This window comes from Kryptolebias marmoratus, linkage group LG10 (genome assembly GCF_001649575.2).
Source record: "Kryptolebias marmoratus isolate JLee-2015 linkage group LG10, ASM164957v2, whole genome shotgun sequence".
In the NCBI taxonomy this organism is placed as follows: Eukaryota; Metazoa; Chordata; class Actinopteri; order Cyprinodontiformes; family Rivulidae; genus Kryptolebias; species Kryptolebias marmoratus.
This window is the reverse complement of record NC_051439.1, coordinates 9,990,131-10,013,188: the sequence shown is the minus strand read 5'-3', so window position 1 is coordinate 10,013,188 and position 23,058 is coordinate 9,990,131. Positions and strand designations below refer to the sequence as shown.

The window sequence follows — 23,058 nt, the reverse complement described above, 5'->3', positions numbered from 1 at the left end:
AGAAAAACTTCTTGGAATCTCTCTCTCAATCTCTCCCAGCCTGAGAGTCTCAGCTCCTAATGCTCCTTTAGCCTTAAGACTCGGAGTGCTTTAAGAAAAGAACATGATGAAACGCATCAGAAACCCAAAGTCTGCTTCACGTGGCTCTGCTTCCTCATGGCATGCACCTGGGCCAGCGGAGCCACCGGGGTGTCTCAGTCATCTGGTGTTTATCGATGATCTCCTGTCTCACAAACGTGTCACTACAAATATTCTGCATCCACAGGAGGAAATACCACAAAAAGGTCAACTGAGTTGCTTTGTATTTGCTGTTAAAAGTTAAACGAGTGCACATTTCTGCACGCTGGCAGGCAGCCCAGCAGAGTGGCAGGCTGCCATGCCATCCAGGGATAAGAGACCGACTGAGGAGTGCGAGCTTGTGTTTCTGTGCACTGCACAGAGCTCGTTGCAAAAGCTTGTTAGTTTTCATCCACTTAGAGAATAAAGCAATCAGTTCTAGAAAGAGTGCACAAATGACAAGAGGACATTTGAAAGTCAGTTGTATTTATAGTGGCTGATTTGAGCCTTGGGTTATGATTAATAACCCAGGCAGACATTTGCTAAATTAATCAGGTGATCATAGATGTGGATTGTGAAAGTAGCAGCTCATTTCCATTAATTTAGGATGAGTTAGAGCACACAGAGGACATGGAAAAGGAGACTGGCCAGAAAGTATAAAATAAATGCATTTTTCTGTTTAACAAGGCTTATTGAGGGGCGAAAAAAAAAAAATCAAGCCTTGCATTAAATTAAAAACAAAAACTGGCAGGCTTACAAAGAAAGAGTCAACCGTTTTATCAAAAAGAAAATTGAAAATGATTCTGGTTAGAAAGGAAAAGGCATTTGCACTTTGCTGATTTATACTTGTTTATGGCACACAACAAACACATTTAGCAGCTACAAAATGAGCTGACAACAGAGTTTGGCATCTTTATTTCAATCCGATGATGTAACAGTGACAGCTTATCTCGTGGTTGCTCTTGTGCGCTCATTGATTTGTCCTCTACCTGCCTTATCGTCTGAGGGCCTGTGACTCAACAGACCTTCATTATAGGGCTGTCATATCACTCCCCGGATTCAGTCTATCACTGACCCACTGCAAATCACAGCCAGGATTTCCACATTCTGCTGAAATATTAGTTACACTTCTGAGAGTGTGAGAGACTGAGAAGAGAGGGATTGAAAGGCGGAGCATAATAGCTGAGACTTCTAATGGATAAAAGGATAATCTTGATATCTTTCCATGAGTGAGCTATCTGTAATTCTTCAAATTTTATTTTTCCTAGATTTAATTTCTTGGATTGCCGCTTCAGCCGATACTTTTATGTTAATGTGATGCATTGAACAATAAGAGCATCTTCTGCAGACTAAAAGCCGAAGGTGTTTTTCAATCACGATCTTTCTTCAGCTACAATCGGTGTGTTTATGGGTATCTTAATCTCAGCTGTCAAAAACCATGAAGAATCTGGATGTTGTTTCTGCAGAAAAACGTTTTGGGCAGGGCTGAGGCAATGAATGACAAAGGGTCAGGGGTCAGTCTATTGTATGGTTTCTCCTCCATCTAATGTGAAAATATGTGCGCCTGCAAGAGGAGCTTTGCTGAAAACAGAAAAACTAAGACTAAAAGCTGTCTGATCATGCTTGCATGTTGAAATTTAAAGGATTAACCCTCGGATTCTAAGTGTAATGGTCTGTTTTCATTGTTTTAATGTGACTGGTAATTCTTGCTGCCTGAAAAGTTCCTTTGTTGCATGAAGTTGCAACAAAGCAGGAGCTGCACACAAAGAACCTGGCTCATGTCTTACACAGATTATTTTCTTCCCTTTTAATGGAAAAGGGCACGGAACGTGTTTGGTTTATTAGGATTTCACGTACAGCCTCAACGTAATTGCAGCTACATTTTGCCAGCCTACATTCCTATTACAAAAAAAAAAAAAGCCTAGTTTACTGGTCAGCTTTTTTTGTAGCATAAACTGGATTTGTTGTGTTTCAGCCAATAAAAAGATAAAAACCAACAAATTGTTCTGACCTGAGGGCTGTGAAACACTTGTGTCCTATCCCTCTATAATACAGACTTCCATCAAACCAAAAAGACAGAAAAACACATTTTCTAGCACAAAAACTTGAAGGCTAAACATAATCCTTGATAAAACCACTATTGTATTCATATTCAGCCAAGAAATTATTTACACCTAAAAACTGGTGTTCTTATTGAGGAATGAAGAAAATGCAGGACTCTTTAACCTTATCCTTTAAAACCTTAACGTAAATTGTGTGGATGTTTATTTGTGTGCATATATCTTGCTCTTTGTGTCTTTCTTTTAATTCCTTCTTACACTATTTCGGTGCTATGTGTTAAATCTGTGCTGTAACCTTTGAATTGTTTGCCATGTTACCTCCAGCTAATAACACAACTTGAAGTGTGAGTACTTTAAAACTATTGCTTCTTGTTTGAGTTAAAGAGCCGCAGGTCAGTGGGATTGTTTCATTGTGTTTCCACAGACATTATAGTGCAGAGGGGTGGACACATTTCTTGGAACATAAGATATTTTTTTTTCTTTTTCAATAGAAAAAACAGTAGTTGGTGCTAGCACACATCTATATAAATAAATGGATGGACAGATAGATTGGTAAAGGATTACAGTTCTACACTGAAAGGAAGAACATAAAACTAAAAGAATGACGGTAAACACAATAACGGTTAATCTTTCAATAGAAGGGGACAAAAACTTGAATTTCAAGAAGAAAGAACTTTTTTTCTGCTTCTACTGGTCAAATTAGTGGCCTAAATGGAGTGTTGAGTTCACTAAAAGCGATCAATTGCCAGATATCTGCCACAAAGAATATGCAAATTATCCTCCCCTCTGCCTCCACCTTTGTCCTGGCTTCAGCTTCTAACTTTTGACTCTGCTCCAGCACTCATTATTCTTCTGGTTGACTTTAGGATCATTCTTATTTAGCTGTTCTTAAAATTGCATCTATCTATCTATCTATCTATCTATCTATCTATCTATCTATCTATCTATCTATCTATCTATCTATCTATCTATCTATCTATCTATCTATCTATCTATCTATCTATCTATCTATCTATCTATCTATCTATCTATCTATCTATCTATCTATCTATCTATCTGTCTGTCTGTCTGTCTGTCTGTCTGTCTGTCTGTCTGTCTGTCTGTCTGTCTGTCTGTCTGTCTGTCTGTCTGTCTGTCTATCTGTCTGTCTGTCTGTCTGTTTATCTGTCTATCTATCCATCCATCTACTTTAAAAAAAAAAATTGATACACTGGTCCTTTAGGGTTTTTACAGATATAAACACTGGCTGTTGGAATCCATGTTCATGAGTAGTTTCAAAGCCGACTATGACATCTGTAAATACTAAATGCTGCTGTTGTACTGTCCTCTATCCAAAAACAAGCACCCTATGGACACATTACCAGGGTTAAAAACAGAAAATTTATTTCAATAAAACGACAGAAATTAAAGCTGCTTCCACAAACTAAAGTATGAAAAATTAAATACAAAGAGAAGACGCTTCATAATTCTGCCTAAAAAAAAACAACCCATGATACTTCCCATAAAAATAGGCTTTTGTTGACTCTCATGTGCAGCATATTGTAGATCAGTGAGTACATTCACACCTCACACACCTTCCTGTCATGAGCAGTCAGTCAACGATTTGGTCACATACTGTGCATTTTTAGCAAGAACAATAGTACATCTGGTCCCGGTGTGCTTTATCATATGTGACAGGCTCGTAAGATTGAACACGACTCCCTGGCAGAAGAGATATTGTATCTCAATGGGACCTTTCTGGCTAAATTAAGACTAAATAAATAATTAAGCACTGCTGTCGCAGAAACAAAGACAGGGAGACCGGTGTTGCTTTGGACTATGATAGAGTTGAAATGCATTAATTTACCCTGTAGGTGTGACGCAGGAAAGCTGGCTGGCTTCTCTGCCTGCGCTGTTGGTTGATGGACTGAAGATGAAACAAAATGAAAAATACATTTCGGTGACCAACGACTTTGAGGTCACATCTTTCAAAGAATCATGTCATAGGCTATCAGTTTCATAAAAGGGACAATGCGATATCTCTGATGAGACACAAAAAATGGGGTAAGTTGAGTTGAATTTTGCAAAATACTCACATGATTTATTTCTTTATATTCAGCTGAGCATCAATTATGAATCACTTGCCATAATGTGTCCCAGAAAAAAGCAAATAAAGACATAATGTAAGTGCCTGAGGCTGATAAATGACCTTATACACCACATGGATGCCTGTACTACACATCATATATTTTTGACCACAAGTTAAAACAGTTTAAACAATAAACATACCTTGTTTGACAAAATACTAAACCAGGAAAAATTCTCAATATTTTCTATTCCTCTTTTTTTGCGGAAATGCCCCCCTTGTTTAATTCTTGACATATTGCTTTTAGGCCTATCATGACTAGATTTTAAGCAGAAGTAATATTATTCATAGGTTCTGTCATGTAGCTGCCACGGCCTAAATTACATAAACGTCCCCCAAAATTAAGGATATTTAGGATGAATCGAGGAGCAGAACCAATCTCCCAAGAAACCACCCGTACACATGGTTTCTGTATACAAAAATAACAGCGTTGCACAAACATAAGTGAGCACGTTGAGGAAGAAATAACTAACAGACCACGGCGGTCACATTGCAGCGGGACATCCTGATATGTGGCTAACTAATTACTATCAACCTGGAAAAGTTTTGCATGATCTGAGCCACTGAAATGCTTGGTATCAGCCTATTTTAACAGAGATTATGCTGCTGCAAATTGAGGCCAATGAATGCCCAGTGGCACGTCCGTTACATATTAAAATAACTCGCAGAGCAGCTCAGGTTTGATACACAGGAGGACCACCACACAGATGCATTTCAGCTTTGATAAATAATTATCATGCAACCGTAACATTTTCAGTCTTGACCCCCTTTCACTTTTGCCCATTTGCTCGGATCAAACCACCCGATTTTTGCTGCATGAAAACGTCCAAGTTTTCTCCTCAATCATCAAAGTTCAGGTGGTGATTTTAAATGCCCCTGTAACGCCACCATTCATTTGAGCAGTATTGCATCATTAATCAGTCTAATTTCTAATTCTGTCAGTAAGCTGATGGTGCTGGTAATAAATCACTGCATAAGAGGAGGAAACGGATATGCACTGATTTGCAAACTGGATCACTGAGTCATTTGGGGCCAACCATATTGTTTATAAGATTATACAGTGAACAAAACAACACAATTTTACTGAAATATTCAACCTTTGAGGAAGAAAACCTTGATTTCACTTCATGTCAAAGCACAGAGTCACTAATATTCAGCAGAAACAATTAAAAACATTGTTTTCATTATTAATGTCTTTGTGTGAAAAAACCACAGCCTTTGTTTTAAATTCTGTGTATTAAAACAACATCTATATTATAATAGTTCGATGGGACTTTAGGTTTGTTTGAAACAAACTAAATGTTTCAGAACTTTCTGCTTTTGACGCAGACATGTGCATCCCTGCCCCTGAGCATCTTGTTAGCAGTGAGATTTATCCCTGTGGCTTCAGCGATTTCCCCGCTGACTAGTGTTTAATCTCCATGAGAAGGGAAACAACTTTTTAAACTTGTCTATTGTCGTGGCTGCACATATTAGTGGCACAAAGCGAGCTCAACAAGGTTTGTACAGAAGTTTAATCGCAGATTAGTCTGCAGAAACTGGAAGCGGAGCTACCGAAGTGAGGAAAATCTCCCACTCTGGGGGGATCAGACTACATGTCGTATGCATGCTCAGCAAAAAGAAGAAGAAGAAGTGTGAAATGCTGATCCAGGAGATATGCTTTATCCCCCTGTGTCAGGGGTTATGGTCAACTATAAAAAATGCAGCAAAAAGGTTAAGCGTTAGGATGCACGCCAGAGCCCATCATTCCAATCTTCCACTAAAGTTAATGACAAGTCACCAAATCTGCTGCCAAACGTTGGCAAATTTTTAGTCAAGCCCCTTTTCTTTCCAAGAATACAAATCACTTCATGTTTTACTCAATTCAAATTTGAACAAATATTGAAAGTGCTTGATGTCAGAGTGTTGGGAACATTTTCAAAATGCTTTTTAAGTTAACTGAGATGAGCTTTAGTATTCATAATGAAGGCCGGGTCACCAATAAATTAATCCCTACCCATACTGCAAGTAAAGCTTGTAAATTGGACTTCTCAGAGAATAATAGCAGCCTGCTTTATTCTGCAAGCATAATGAGTACAGCATGCCATTAGTTTAGGTCACAAGCTTTTAGCTGGACCCTCAGATGGACTCTAGAGAGTAAATAGCCAGGTGTGTACTTTAAGTGTCAGACACGTTGGTTCTGAAAGCCACAATCACACGCTTGACTTAAAGTGACCATCAAATCAGTCACACCAGTATTCAGTCTAAAGCTGTGATTTTCAGGCAGACGGCTAATCATTCCTTTTACTGTAATATGCAGAAGCAAATTTCACTTTCCCAGACATTTAATGAGAACTTCACGGGGCTGACAGCGTCTCACAATATTCACTATTTTTTGCATGTTTCCTCTACTACAAAATATATCCTAGGATTAAAACAGATTTCAGTGAGGTTTTTATTCTTGGTGGACATAACGTGCCTGCAACTTTAAAGTTGAAAAGTGTGTAAGAAAGGAAGAAATATAAAAAAGTGCATGGGTATTTGATTTTTTCCACAAATATTAAGCAATTTACAGTAATAAAAGCATAAAATCTTTTGTGGTTTGTTTCATTTTAAGGCATCACATCTAGTCATTGATTTTTTTATTTTTTTTTAAAATCTAAATCACTCAAGCGGTGCTTTACCAGCATGCTTAGGGTCATTGTTGTGCTGAAAGGTCAGCCTCTTTCCCTGTCCCCATTCTTTGGATGACTGAAACAGATTTTCCTCAAGAATTCACAGCAATTTTTAAGTCATTTCACAAAAGTCAAGCCACAAATGTACAGCGACGCCTGGGCTTTAGAGCACTTTCGGACCCTTATAGAACTTGAGCGTTGCTTTAGCGATACGTTTAGAGTCATTGTTGAGCTGAAACGACGACCCTGAAACAACCTCTTTCCAAATTTCAATTCTCTGGTTGGCTGAAACCAATTTTCCTCAAGAATTTGCTTGTATTTAGCATCATCGATCATCCCTTCAATTTTGATGAATTTCAGACACAGCCAATGAAAAACACCCTCAGGGCATAACGCTGCCACCGTCATATTTCACTTGGTCGAGGACTAATATTTGTTCAGCTTACACCAAAACCAACATTTTCCTTCGTGTCTATAATTTCGGCATCGTCAAACCAGACTGCTTGGTTCAAAAAAAATCTTTGAAACTCAACTGGATACTTCTTTTTCCTTAAAAGCAAAACACTGTTTATTGAGGACGTTAGTAAAAGTGGACATTAAGGCAGAATCGTAGGATGGGGGGCAAACAACTGTACTGGACCTGGCAGAGCAAAAGAAACCAGGCAGTAAGTATTTTACCCCCCCAAAAAAAATAAAGATCATGACTATCTCTCATAATGTCTGGCTTTGTCGAGTGATTGACCTAACAATGTTTTATAGATGAACTCTAATGTTTGTTGGGGAATAACTTCAGTGTTATCTTTGGTTTCCCTCTAAATAAAGCCTTTGTGTCCCTGTCTGAGTTTTGGTTGTTTGTCTTCTCTTGGCAGGGTTGTTATGGTGACATATTCTTTTAGGGGCCTAATGGTGCTGATAGGTTGGCTCAAGGTTTTGGTATTTATTATAACCCAACCCTGATGTAGGTTTTTACAAAACTTTTGCAGCTGACTTTTTGTGGAAAGCTTTCCGGTCTTCATAATGCTGCTTGCTTGGACGTGTTCCTAGCCTGGCGGTTCCACAACAGCTGCGCAAATATATTCAGATCGTGTGACTCTTTGATTGCACACAGGTGGAATAATTAGAGCTAATTATTTTACTCTGAAAGTGGCTAAATCAGAGCCTAAATTAGGGCTTCAAATGAAAGTGGATAAATATTTTCTTCTTCCTAATTGTGCTTCACTGAATTAGAAAATTTTCTGTAGTTGATTTATTTTTTTGCATAAATCCCTCAAAACAATTAGTTCAAACAATAAAATCTGTTAAAAAATGTCATAAGGGAGGCCTGCTTTAGCAAGGCTCTACCCTGTATGTGAGGATAAAACTGTGTGACATTCACATCACACCCATGTGACTGATAAAAATGTCATGCCAACATTGTGGGGTTTGATTTGCAGCACTAACAGCCCTAGCATAGATGGGAGGGGGGCTGAAGTCTCTCCTTGTTCAAAACACAATGCTCTATAATACAGACATGCTTTTAGTCCTTCTGTGTTGCTTTCAAATATTTTATTACGTTATAGACCCGCTATTACATTATTCTGGTTTGGCCAGAAAAAAAACAAACCAAACTTCTGTCATTCTTTGCATCTTTTGCCTGAGGAAGTAGCCTCTTGTTGCACACATTTCCTGTAATTGGAAGACTTTATTGCGGAAAACCTGACCCTGAATTTCCAGCTTCATCAACATACTTTCATTATTTTTAAAACAAAGTTATTAAAGGTCTAGAATTCCTTGAAGGAATGCATATCATCTGCTGATCCCCTTATGGTGAAAAGGAATGTTTTGTGAAATCTTGCAAGATTTTAAGAATTGTGATAGTGCTCGGAGTATGTGTTAGTAATGACTGTCAACTACTACTGCATCATATCTTAGTTCAACATCTGGATAATGGAGTTATAGCCATTTTTATGTTTTGTAAGGTCAGTTGAGTGTGGCAGCCATCTTGAATTAGGATGACTCCAGTAGGTAATAAGTTGTAGATGCATATCAAAGGATTACTCAGTGAAAGCTGCAATAAAATCCATCCAGTTGTTTATGAGATATTTTGCTAACAGACTGATAGAGTTATTTCCAAGCTTTAATGGCAAAACTTTCATAAACATATATGTGTAATCAGTTAGTACAGGGAGTCTAAGTTAGAGATGACTCTTAACTTTTGCACACCAATTTTTAGCTGAATATCGGTAAACCTGCTTGGGTTATCGGCATTTATGTATTTCCTAATATCAGTTGCCTGTGGCAGTCATCTTGAATTTGATTGACAACAAAAGTTAATCAGTTGTAAGTGTCTATCTAGTGAACATTTCCTGAGAGTTTCATTAAAATCCGTCCAGTGGCTCATGCAGTATTTTGCTAACAGACAGACACACGTGCAAAAACATGCTCGCCCTTTCACCTTTTGCAGCGGGTGATAAATGTAGGCTGTTATGCTCCTTATATATCAGGCAGTTGCACATACTCAGCATAAGGTCCATCCGTGCTCATTACATAACGCAAACAAAAGAAAATCATTAAAAAAAAGTGTGTTGCTTTGAGTGAGAAATTTTGGGAAAACGAGACGGAATAAATGAAAGATTTACAGGAAGACAAAGCAGAGAGGAAGACTGTGCCTCCTCCTCCTCCTCCTCCTCCCCCCCCGCCGCCTCCCGCAGCCACATCTCTCCATCACTCCGTCTGCTCCGCGTCCCTCTCCTCTCCTCCTCTCTTCGTCCTCATCCTCCTCATCCTCATCCTCCGCTTCTTTCTTTCCGTGCGACGACATGTTCCGCCGGTGAAGTCCGCCAACTCGCGCAGACCGTGGATGCCGAGCGACGGGAAGAGCGAACAGATGAGCTTCTGAGGAGGAATAAAGGCAAAGAAAGAGGGAAGAAGAAAAGAATAATATTAATTAAAAAAAAAAAAAAAAGCACGCGCATTTGCATCTTTCTCTGAGCGCCTTGACTTGGACGGAGCAACAGCATGGATCTGTCTTTTATGGCCGCGCAGGTGAGACGGATGTTTTTCTTTAAACTTTAATTCATCTCATGGGTGTGGCTGGTCAACAAGTTCATTATTAGAATGAAACAATGTTCATTTAAATAAAAAATAAAAAAAATCTTATTCTAAGGCACAGTTAATACTGACTTGGCTGTCAGCATCCACCCAAAGTTGATCAGGTTTTGTGGCTCCGAAAAAGTCTCTATTTGTGTCTGGATCAAAAAGGAAAATCAGTGACTAAATGCTTGTTTAAATTATAGCAACAAGCACTTAAAAATGGAAGTTTTATTACTTGACATGACATGAGTTCTGCCAGCCTAATTGGGTCGAGTCCTGTTGAGACATTTGACCTCCTTGCATATTAACAGGCAATGCTCAAGTTCCGGCTTCAAAAAGAGCACTTGCTGCATGTTGTGCATTTTTATTTTGGTTTCCATTAGAGCCTTTACCTCCTGCACTCACTTCTTCTTCTTTTTTCTTCTTCTTTTTTGTTCTGGCTGCCTAAAGGTTTGTTTTGTTCTATCTACTTAGCTGTTTTCTGCGCAGCCATTAAAGAGGTTCATAGTATTATTTTCTCTGCTAAAGGCTATTCTGCGGGGCCAGATGCTCCCAAATCTTTTTAAATCAAGGCCCTCTAAATGGAAATGCATTGGAGCATGGACCCATCTGAGAATACGTCCTTGTTTACTATGAACCAGACTGAAAGTGAGGTGGAATAATAACAAGTCTCAAAAGAGTAGATGGCTTAAGTAATTACATTGTTTCTCTCCTGCATGATGGACTAAGTATGACTAATAGAAAAAGTATAGGTACGACTCATTCAATATTTATTTTAGAGGTAAAGCAGTTTGCGGTCTAATAGATTTTATTTGCTAAAAAAAAAGAGAACTATCAAAACCAAACAAATAAGCTTTACAATATTACCATCAAGGCTCCAAAAAAAGAACAACTGAAAGTGCCTCAGTACAGAGTTTAGATTAAAGCAGTCTTATTCACCACTCACATTTGAGGATGCCTGTCTAAAGTATGCGCTGTATAGAAATTTAGATTACACCGCAGGGAGATTAGATCAATATTTAGCTGGTATTTAAACAAAGAGTTGGGGTTATAAAGTAGCTCTGCGCTCGCTCTTTCATTCTGACTGTAACGACCCACATCCAGCTCCTGCTTCCAGTCAGTTCAGACCAATTTTCTTTAGCTCTTTCCAATAAAATTTGAGCCTCATATTCTTGTTCACCTTACTTGGAGTGTTGTGTTATTGTTTTAAATTACGAGCTGAAAATAGTTTTGAGTTTAGTGCTCTTCAGGTGATGCTTCTACAGCCTGTAGCTATTTTGTACATGAGAATGAACTCAGTGGACCGGCTAAAACCTGATAATGCATCTAATTGTTTTCAAGCAGTGAGCTGACATTTTTGCACTATCATTTTATATGATTATTGAAGTCCTATAACAGTTGTTTCTGCCTGTCATTACTGGAAAATTGCATTTGATCTTTTCTTCCCTTACTGATTAAGTTGTGCGCAAACACGATTCAGATCTAGTGGATTATTGTGGAGATTTTACTTGCAGTTTTTATACTTTGAAGGCAATAACTAGTAACTGTTTTGTCACATGTAATGGTCAGCCAACTGTTTTTAGACAAGTCAAACGCCCAGTGTTGACTGGTCTGTCATATGGGGGCTCAATAAACCTTTAAAGGTACTCCTTGCAAGGTCACGAGGACCAGTCAAAAAGTAAAAATTCATAAAGTGGAAAACAAAATCCTTCCATTTCTTCTCATATTGATGGTTAATGTGCCCTTAAATAAAAGTTTACAAGCAATATTTGTGAACAACGCCATGTGTTTACCTAGGGAAACAGCCGAAGTGATAGAAAATAGGTCAACAGTGGTGACGTCCCTGGAGGAGCAGTTTGTGATTGAGATGCCTGTCGATTCTGATGTATTGGCATTTATTTACACGTATTTATGGTGTAAACAAAAGACAAGATTCTATTCTGGGCAAACCCTTGTCTGGTATAATCCAATCCAGCAGGAAACATTAAGGCATCCTATAAGCATATGACAGACTGGAGAGAAATTAAGACTTGAGTTATAAACATTCTGACCATTACACTAGACTTGAATAAATGCTGAAATGGTAAACTTAGTTCTGGTTCAAACGCCATGTTCTGTCTTTATGGTGCTGCACCACGCTGCTTAAAGCCCAGTATTTATTCTGGACAGTTGTCTTACTTCTTCCTTCTCTTTTCTTTTGCATTTAGCAGCAGATTCACACTTTTATTTCCACCTAAATGTCTTCTTTTTGAATATGCTTGTCTGATTCCACCCTATTTGTTCACCTACAGCCAGCCTAATGTAGGCTCCACGTGGCTTTCTTTGTTTACACTGAGTGTGTACCTGCATTTCAGAATTGCATATAATTATACCTGGAAAACCTACTTGTGTAAACTTCTTCAAACTGCACCACTTAGTTCAGGATAAGTTTTTTTTATGTTTTATTTTATAGTTTGCAATGAGCACCTTTAAAGACTTAGGTTTTATTAAAATTACATATGTTTTCTGATGTTTGAAATGATGAGATCTAGTGCTGAATTTACATCATTTGTACCAATCATCTTATGGTTACATCATAGATGTTTTTACTCATGTTGGTACATTCCTTTCCTGAAACTGTGCGAACAAAGACCATAGTTCTGTGGACTACAAACTAAGAGTTTTTGATGCTGAAATGAAAATTTTTTTTAAAAGTTGAAGTTCTGCAATTGATATAATCATTATGAAAATATTGCTGTGATTCAAGTGTGCCCATTTTGCTTCACTAGCCATCCTTAAAAAACGGAGCCCCCAGGGCAACAAGATGGTCAAAATGGGGCATGAGCATCATAATGCACCACACAATATTAGGCTTTTATATTTAGTATGTGGCTTTCATCCTACTGCCTCTTGTCCAACCAGCTGCCATTCAACATTATCGCATCAAGCATTCTGCCCTCCAGCAAAACAAGTGACATGCGGTTTTATCTGACAACGAAGATCATAATAATAAGGTATTCTTCCATAGAAAGTGAAAAAAGGAACTTAAAAATAACCAGCAACAGCAAATTGCTCTACCAGGCTACCAGCCATGCATGACAAAATTTAGTGATGGACCACAAAAACATTGAAAAGCATGCCTAACAGAGTGCATGATGCTGTGTGGAGCGTTGACACAGTTTATTAACCTGTGAGTATGGGGTACAAACCTGCAAAACCAACAGCTCAGTTCAGAAACTGAGACACCAGATACACCCAGGCTCTGATTTTCTCTTTTCAGCAGCAGAAACTAGGTTGACTCAGTATTGATGAAAGCACAGTTGCTGAAAGCACGTCCGAAAGTGCCAAGGCAGAAACAAAAGCTCATCTTACCGTGTTCCACAGACCTACTCCCTGAGCTTTGCAAAGCAGTCCTTTACTTCTCCGAAACTCTGCTTTGCCCTCCCCTTTCATCTCTTTTATTGCTCTCTTCTGCAATCCACCTTTAATCTTATACATGGACGTGTCCGTCTTGATGTCAGATTTCCTGATGTGTTTTAATGGCTGCTCATGCAGACCCTAAGAAGGTTACGTTGCAGGCATAAAGAGTCCTTACACTTGTGTTAAGGTGTGATTTGCATGTCAATCAATGCTTTGTATAACTTACACAACTTTAAGGTGCGATGTGTCTGTTGCACATTGCCATCTTGTTTGAAGACTGAATGGGGTCAAAGCTGGCTACAGAGATAGTTACAGACCTGAGTCCTTGCTGGTTACCCCAGTTCGTCTTTCTCCACCTTTCCTTTGAAGATCGCAGCCGTCTGAGTGCAGAGAGGGCTAATTACCTGAAGTAAGAACCTCTCTGGTGTCTGTCATTTTAGAGCAGTCTCAGAGAAAAGTCAGGCAAATGTGCCTGGTGTTTTAAACCTTGACTTCACAGAGAATTTTTATTTTTTCGGCACAGTCATCTTAAGTATAACTTTTCTGCCTACAAATCACTAAAACTTTGTGATCACTTTGTCTTCAAAAATGGCTGATGGTACTGAAACAGCTTTGCAAAGATGGTAAGGTTATTAAACATTTCCAAACTCAGAGAAGCAGTTTACAGAGAATTTTCTTGTAGATAATAATGTGTACTTCAGAGGAAAAAAAAAAAAAGCTCATTACTGCTCTGGTGTAGCTCCTTTTACATTTTAATTTTCCAAAGTAGCTGAGCAGTTTGCTTAGTTTTCACCAAAACATCCTTCCTGAGAGCATGCATCATGTGCAACAATCCACAGAATATCAATGCAGACTAGTTACATAATTGGCTATTGTGTGGCTGTATTTATCACTCTTCTCCCTGTAGAAATAGTGCTGTGCTGTATCACAGAGGCTCTTTTTTGATGAACAATATGTTTGTTGTTTCCATTTGTCAGTAATGCCTCGCCGGTTCGAAATGAAAAAGATTCATTAGGCTGAAACCAGTGACAACCTGAAGCGCTGCAGAATGTGGGTTGATAGGTGACAATCACTGTGAAGCTTTTCAATACTAAGCTGAGTGCAATGAGGCGATTTCTCCTTTATCCTTTCAATTAGCCTTAATCCTCGGGGGATGGAGGCACTTTTTAATGTTTGGTTCACTCTGTATTCATGTGGAACACCGTTGGAACTATTATAGTATATGCTGCGATGATGTCAGATGAACGCAGAGGAAAAACATATAGACTTTGGAAAACAGAAAATGATTCCTATTTATTCAGCGCGGCCCTGCTTCGGCTCTTACAGGAAATGAGTACTGATACTCCTGAAAGCAGGAAAAGGTGAGTCTCCAGCATGCCGCCCTCCTGAAATATTGGAAGGCACACTTTAATGTGGGATGTGACTGTCAGGGTATTTAACTGGGAGATGTTAAGGCATAATAACAAGTCAGTGTGTGATGAACCTTGATGTGTTTTAGACAGAGTTCAGTTCCGTTCCAGGCGCTTTGCCAGTCTCAGACTTGTTTCAGTTGACAGATTTGCCACACAGGGCAGAGAACCACCTGAAGGCTTTGTCTTTCAGATCTTGGCCTTAAACTTATTTTTGTTTTAACGCATAAACAACATTTGCTATATATAGAAATAAATAAACTGGTATTTTATGTGTAATAAAAGCCATTATTTCCTTACAAGTTGGCTGCACGAATAACAGAGTAGCAACATTATTTTTTTTTTATATATATATATATATATATATATATATATATATATATATATATATATATATATAGTTGTTTATTTATTTTTTTGGTGTATCCCATTACTTTTCTTTTTGCTTAGTCAGAGAAGATGTGGCTGTGAGTCATTCTACCTGACAGGGCTGAAAGAGAGATGGGCAGCTGTGTTAAAAAGGACTGACAAGAATGAAAGGTCGAGGAAGGAGGGAGTATTTGACAGCTGAAACAAACAAAGCCATATGTATTTATTTGCAGCTTCTGGCCCCCCTGAGCAAGATAAAGGCGAACCGGCAAGCACACTTGGGTTTACTTTGGTAGCAAATTAGATCACACACTCGTAAGTGCTTAAAAGCCAATACAAGCAGAGTAGATGATGTAAAGTTTGAGAGACGCACTGGAGGCACAGCGAGATTTGTCTGTGCACCTTTGCCCCCAGATATTAAAGCCAGCTTATAGGAAATCAAGCTGAATAGTTCACAAATGAGATTATTTTCCTATTAAACACTCCATTTGAAAAGGTAGCTGGGGTAAAGCCTATATTGCAACCATCTTTATTCTTAGTTGCAGAGAAAAAAATTGAATTACATAATGATGGTATCTTATAGCAATGTGTTTCTGCCCGAACTGTCCCTTTAAAAAATTTCCTGGCCTCTGTAATGTGGGCTTATTTGAAGAGAGCAATAATAGCACTCGAGGCTTTTCATCTCGAAGAGTTCATTTCCCCTCTGGTCTGCGTCTGTAAATAGCTCTTTATGAAAGCTTTCGTCTCGAAACTTGGCTCGATTTTAAGTCTTCTTCTACTTTTATGACCTGGCAGAGCTATGAGCAGGTTGAGAAAATAATAATCAATCAAAACAAGTAAAAAAAATAAATAAATAAGCTGCATGGATACGACACAGCTTGACACATTTCCATTAATCTATGATTTTTATTGCTGGGTTGGGGGGGCACTTCATATTTTTTCCTCGCCTTGTGCATGTGTGCCATAATGACAACATGATAACAAAGAATACACAAGAGGCAAGCATTCAGAACAGATTGCTGCTTTTTGTTTTTTTTAAATATTGGTTCGATCTTTATGTCTTTGATGTCATAATAAATCCATAGATTTATTAGTGAGAACGCAGAAGGGAACAGATATTTCAAAGTTGCTTTTAAATAAAACACACACCCGTGCCCACTCCTTCTCAGCTTTCGTGAAACATGTTTGCCATTCGCAGGAACAACTGACCTGCGGGAAACTGAAGCTATTTATTTTTCAAAGCAGCCGCAAATCAGCTTCTTAATCGAGTGGCTGTGTGCTAAACCCCCAACTTCATTCTCAAACAACAAAAAACAACAAATCAATCAAACCGCATCAAGTGTCATGTTTTGCCATGCTTTTTTTTTTAGCTGATTTGGACGCAGATTATTTGTTTATTGCCACAAAAAATAGTTGTTAAAGAGTTGCTATAAACCAAAAAAATCACATTGTGTTTTTCCAGGGTTACAATTTTCCTAAAAATACTGAACAAACATGGTAACACTACAATATGGCTACTCTTTTATATTACTAATAAAAAGCTAATAATGCAGTTATTTATGGAGCTGTAAATCCCTAATCAACTATTAATAATGAGTTACGATGCAATAAATCAAAAGAAAGTACTGACTTGTTTCTTGCCAAATAAAGAGCCACTCCACTCTCACTGTTTATTTACATGGCTTTAAATGTATTTTAGATTTTAAGCATTTGTCAGTAAGTCGCCTGCATTTAAGCCCTACGAGAATTTGTAGATACAGATACTTTGTTTAAAAACGTAAGCTGAGCAACCAGCAGAACAACTACATCAATGTGAACGGATAAAAGTACAGCATTTGAGCTTGTCAAAGAGTAAGCCTGCTTTTATAAATGCTTAATAATGTGTTTAAAAACTCAGGAATAACCTGGTTATAAAGCAAAAAGGTGCCATTATTGTAAAGCGGTAAAAAAAAATTTGCTTATGAGGAAAATGTGATGTTGAAGGTGACACATGCTGCTCTGAAATCACACCAAAGTTTCTGGATTAATGCTGACATCACAGAAGTGTAAATGAGCTTTGCCAAGGGTGTAACCCTTTACTCTCGCAAAGCCTGATGTTTGGACATGTTGCTGATGAGAGTCTGAGTAGTTTTTCTTTTAATCTGCATCTCATTCAGAGTACCAAGAGTCTATTTGTAACCCTCTAAAATGTACATCCTTTCTTAGTCTTACAACAAAAATGCTCTTCTGTGCATCCTAATGCAGAAAGGTGGTTGTTGCCTTGGGATATGTTTAATATGCAATTTCAATTTTCTACCACAAAGGTAAATAAAAGACACATTTTCTAACCCTTAATTAGAATTAGACAACAAAATAAAGGATTAAAAAGGGCTAATTTTTAAAATAAATACAGGGAGCATAATAAGATCCCCACAATAGTAAACAAGGCAGACTGTGTTCAGACTTGCTTCTAGCAGACCCACATAGAAACAGTTTTTGTCTCGAGTTTTATTTTTACCTTGTCTGAGGTTCTGCCGTGGATAGCTGGTAATGATCCATCTTTAAGGCACGATATAGGTGCAGGTCATTTGTTTAACTGGCCCCTGTTGTCAAAACACCACACCGCAGCTATAAATGCCGTGTAACACAGCAGCCACCCAGACCGATTATTGAAGCAGACATGATTATATCAATGACTGATGAATGAAACGTGCTGTCTGAGAGATCCTAAAGAACATGAGTGTTCAGCTAAGGCTTTCGGCTGTTTTTGCTCTAAAATTCTACCAGATTACTTGAATATATTATGCAATAGAGGGGAAAAACCTTATTTTCTTTAACCTTTCATACTAGGATTGTTTTTTGAGCAATCATTTCTGACAGATTAAGGAGTCTGTGGTCAGTTTTGCTCCTCGAAGACTTTGCATTTTGCATCAAACTATTATGATGTTGTTGAAATAACATTAATAAAATAAATTATTATCTTATCTTATTCTTCCTATGTATTTATTTTGTTTCTACGTGCTAGTCTGAAATGGAAAATGCTTGTAAATTAACAAAAAAAATGACATTAAGGAGAGACCAAAACTAAATACCTGGGGGTTTATACTGTCTGCAATCGAAAACAAATCAATCTAAATGCTTGGCTGAATATTTAGTTTATATTTTTTTGCCATAGACTTATTTTTATTGAATTTGAGTAAATTAGGGTAATATAAAAACAAATAGGAGTTCAGTCATTTGTTTTCCTTATCCCCATCTGTTGGCTTTGCCAGCCATTTAATTAGTAAAGCTATTTGTCCTCTGTGGTAATGATTTGTTGTCAATGTCATATTTTTTGTTGGGGACACGTCAGCTGAAGGTCTGTAAGTGGGACGTCATGTTGCCTTCAAGTTGAAGTCAGACAGTTTTAACCAGCTGTTCACTGATAAACTATATTAGTTTAAATAATTATCAAGAAGTATTTAAAATGAAACTATCATATTCATGACTGGTTAGTCTGCCATCATTTTCAGTAAACTGTAAATAAACTGAGTGATATTTGATAACTGACAGGTGTGGCAACGTTGGCCAAAATAACTGAAGCTCGGTGAAGTGGCAGGAAATGATAAGAGATGATGCAAAACCCATCTAGCTGCAATATAATTTCGTAGTGCGTTTGTGCCTTCTAATTTTACGGGACGCTCACACTGTTGCTACAGATATTTCCCCCATTTTTTGTACCTGAGTGAATGCACATCGGAAAAGTCCTGGGGAGAATAAAGAGGAGACTTGATGGGCTCCGACAGCCAAGCATGAAGAAATAACATCTTCCTCTGACAGGCCTAACCTACAAACTACATGATACTTCTCATCTAACTGTGCTTTTGATATTCCTCAGCTATGAGTTATACATTTTGACATGAATAATTCTTCCCCACCCACAACTTTGAAGCATCTTTGTCCTCTTTATTGACATATGATTGGGGTTAAAAGTTCCCGAGTACTTTCTCAACATGCTTCAACAAACTGCAAATCTGGGTTTAAGTCTTGAGCTGATATTTTTTATTAAAAAAATAAACAGATGTAAAGTGTGTAGGTTTAAGCAGTGGGTTGTTTTTGCTTTTGTGCAGACTGGCTTGATGGTGAACGGCAGCAGATAATTAGACACAATGAGTGAGAAAGCAAAGATGAATTACATGTGCTGTTAAACATCATCATAGCTGCTGTAATTTATCAGGATCATCATGCTAACTGCTGTAAGAGAGGTGCGGTGTTTGCAGTCTCGTTGTCTCGTTGGGTTGAGGCTTCTTCATTTACTCCTGAGAGTGAAAACCACTCAAATTGAAAATCTGACATTCCTTGAAGGAATGCATATGATAGAGTTACAGCTGATTTGGTTAAGTCTTAAAATAACATTATGCGGATTCTCAGGCAATTCTGTAAAACCTTGTGCAATCTTGAATTACGTCTTGTGAATGACTCAGTTATTAACACATCAAATTTTCACTCAATATCTGTGCAATTCACTGACATGTAGCCATTTTTGTGTTTGCAGTGGCTCAGGAGGTAGGGGTTTGTCCTGCAACTGGAGGGTTGCCGTCAAGACACTTCATCTGCCTCGCCTACTGGTGGTGGTCAGAGGGCTCGGTGGCGCCGCTGTGATGGCAGCCTCACCTCTGTCAGTGTACCTGACCACCATCAGTGCGTGAATGACTGATTGTAGTGTGAAGCGCTTTGGGGTCCTTGGACTAGATAAAGTGCTATACAAGTGCAAGCCATTTACCATTTCCTAAAGCTGATTAGCTGAGGCAGCCATCTTGAATTAGGTTGACTTCATTATTTCCTTAAAGTTTCAATAAAATTCATCTACTGGTTCATGAAATGTTTCACTAACACAACAGTCAAACACAAACACACAAACCCAAACATTATCGCCCATCTTTCACCATTTGGCGGTAGGTGATGAAAATGTTTTTAGCTGGTTTTGTTTTTGCTGTTTTGCCGCAGCTATTTCTGCAGGGGGAAAAATCATTTAACCTATTTCACACGTTTTTACTTTTTAATTGTGACTCTGGATTTGATGAAAGAAAACTGCCCTGAAGCGAATGACATGGTGTACAGAAAGACCTTTTTCTCTCTACTTTTCTCTCACTTCTTTACCAATCTGTAAAAGGAACTAAAGCTGTACAGCACATAATGGCTTACGCCGCCTGAAAGGTATCAAATCAAAGTTTGTCTTTAGATTTTAAGGCAACATTAACATACTGTAGATATCATTACCAAATACATCAATGCAGAATCTCATCACGACATCATACTGTATCTGTTCCCTTTGACAAGAAATAATTTATTGCATGTCAGGCTCACTGTTAATTTGTCCCACATTCACCAAATAATTTATGTATCAAATGGACTAGTCTGAGTTTTCCTGTTACAGTCGTTTTTAAAAGCGGATGTGTTGCTTCTGTTTCCTGCAGCCATCTGTCTGATGTTTTACCCCAACAGATTTACAGAAGCTGTTGGGTTTCTAGCCACGCATCTACAGCTTTTTATGATGTTTTACATAAAACAAATCTGACTGTGACCTTCTCATTTCGGATCCATGCAACTTTAATGCCCGGTTGATGAATCAGGCACTTACAGTTCAGTCAGTTATATTACATATGGAAATCATTTGGAATGCCTGCTGTTATGCATGAGTTGGAAAGAAGTACACTTACTTTGACTTTTTATTTTATTTTTTTCCCCCATGTTGAAGTTTTTATGACGTCCACTTGGAGTTTCAAATTAATCCCCAACTTGAGTTTTAAATTTCTCTATTTGCCCTCTGTGGATGTTGTGATGGGTTGAAGAAACATACCATTTATGGTAAATTCAGCTTAACTCGAGCCTGAAAAGTGGATTTAGCTTCACCGGAGATGATTTCTGGTATTTTAGTCTTGCCAGGCAGTGAAAAGAATTAAGGTGATCTCTGTTGCAACACGTAGCAAAACATATCAATCTGCTGCATTGTGAGCAGGTTTGCTTTTCGTTTAGTGCTTATTTGTAAGTATTACACAGCTTCTGTTGCATTTGTTTGTTGGATTTAGCTGTCAATGCGTTACAAACATGCAAACACGCATATAATTTTGACAGACTTTGTAGTTTCCTTTGATTATAACTCAGCCTGGTTTTCTTATTCAAACAGCTTTCTGCGCTTTGAAGAAATCTTGCTGTTCCCTTTATTATATATCCATCTTATAGCATGTCAAACACAGAAATGTATTTATTCACAACACTGACTGATGGACAGAGGGCAATGAGTAATAACCACAAAGCATTCAAGTACGTGCGTGTGTGTGCGAGTGTCTTAATGTATATAAATGCATTTCTCTCTTGAATAATTCACATATAATATAGCTGCTTTTTGCCACTTTTTTAAAAAATAAACCTACAATAAATTTGCACAGAGCCTTAATTATACACTCATTAACCAAACATGATAAAGTCAGAGGGCACGCACAGGGAGAGAATATTATAGTTACTTTACAGTTCCTGAAAAACACTACTGTAACTAGGCCAACATGACACACGCGTGACAAATTAATGACACAAACCCGACTCTCCCCCCCTCACACACACAGTTACCATTCAAAGATGCTGATTCCAACCTGCAGTGGTGCCTGTTTCCTCCACTCCAGCTCCACCACTACTGAGCACCGGAGACTTTGGCTTTTTTTTTTTTTTAACAGGAATTGTGTTGATACTCTGGTGGCAGACACTTTTTTTTTCATTCAGCATTTACAAACAACATGATGACACAACTCGCAATCTGTCCTTAAATATTTTCTAACCATTATAAGAAGCATGTTTTATGGGAATTTTCGTTTCAGGCTTGATTCTTTTTCTAATCCATATAATATTTATATCATCAGTGAGGTCACATTAAGAAGGCACAGTATGTTTAATTCAAATGTAATATTACAGGTTGAGACTTTTCTGTTGCGTGGCCTTGTGTGGGGTCTGATTGTGACAGGGTTTTTGTGGGAGGCATACAGCATGTTTGGAATAAATGTGAGAATTGTTACCAGAAGGATTAGCTGTCTGCAGGTGTGAGTGAGAGGCTTAATTTATTTAATCGACAAGAAAGTAGATTGGTAGGATCAGTTACCGAAACAACACTTATCTGAGTTTTGTCAAAGTTACTAAATTAGTCTCCTTAAAGTGAAAAAACACCATCAGAAAGGATGGTGTAAGTCACCAATTTTAAAACCTCCCTCCAGTGTACAATAAAAAAAACAACTTTTAAACATACTTATGCTATACCATTAAAATGCCTATCATAACATTAGAGCAACATGCAAATGTTAGAATTAGAGGGTCATAAAGCTTGGCTTCTTTCTCAGCTTTATTCCAGAGAGACAGCAAGAGCAGAGGGAAAGAGCAGGAGTTTATCTGGGATTTATTAGGAGTGGAGACTGTGGTTGTAGGTTTGCAAGACTGCAACATGTTTGTGAGTATAGTCCACTTCTTATAGACATCAATTTACAAGCTTAAAAAAAGCCAACACATCTGTCTGATAAACACACTAATAAGTCATTGTAGATACAGTTAGCAGTCTGGTACTCTTCCCAAAACACACACTCCTAAAGGTCAAATTACTAGTGTGCATGCTAAAAAAAACCTTGTACAGACGCTGACACATGGGAATGTGTTGGTTATCCTCACAGCAAGAAAGACTGTGGTTCAAATCTGATTCTTAAAAAGCAAAGACTTTTCTAAGAGGCTTAACACAGTTTTCTGTTGTGCTACAAAACCACTCCAAGTGTGCATCAAACATAATGCTTCACAGTCTTTTTAACTCTTTCCTCACCTTTAGGTTGCTTTTTACTCACTTGCTATAGATCGCATAAAGGATTAATATCAAGGCAAAAACAGTCATCAAGGATTCCTATTCTTTGTTCTTGACATGCTCG

General features: G+C 38.0%; 1 protein-coding gene across 1 annotated transcript in view; it reads left to right on the top strand.

Annotated features, from left to right (window-relative positions):
* Nucleotides 1-9,645: 9,645 nt before the first annotated feature.
* LOC108232383 (uncharacterized protein C14orf132) overlaps nt 9,646-23,058 on the top strand; it is a 34,295-nt gene continuing 20,882 nt past the window's right edge. Inside the window, exon 1 of the mRNA XM_017410148.3 lies at nt 9,646-9,920. Within this exon, the coding sequence (XP_017265637.1) occupies nt 9,894-9,920 (27 nt within the window). The 5' untranslated portion in view covers nt 9,646-9,893. The remainder of the gene's footprint in view (nt 9,921-23,058) is intronic.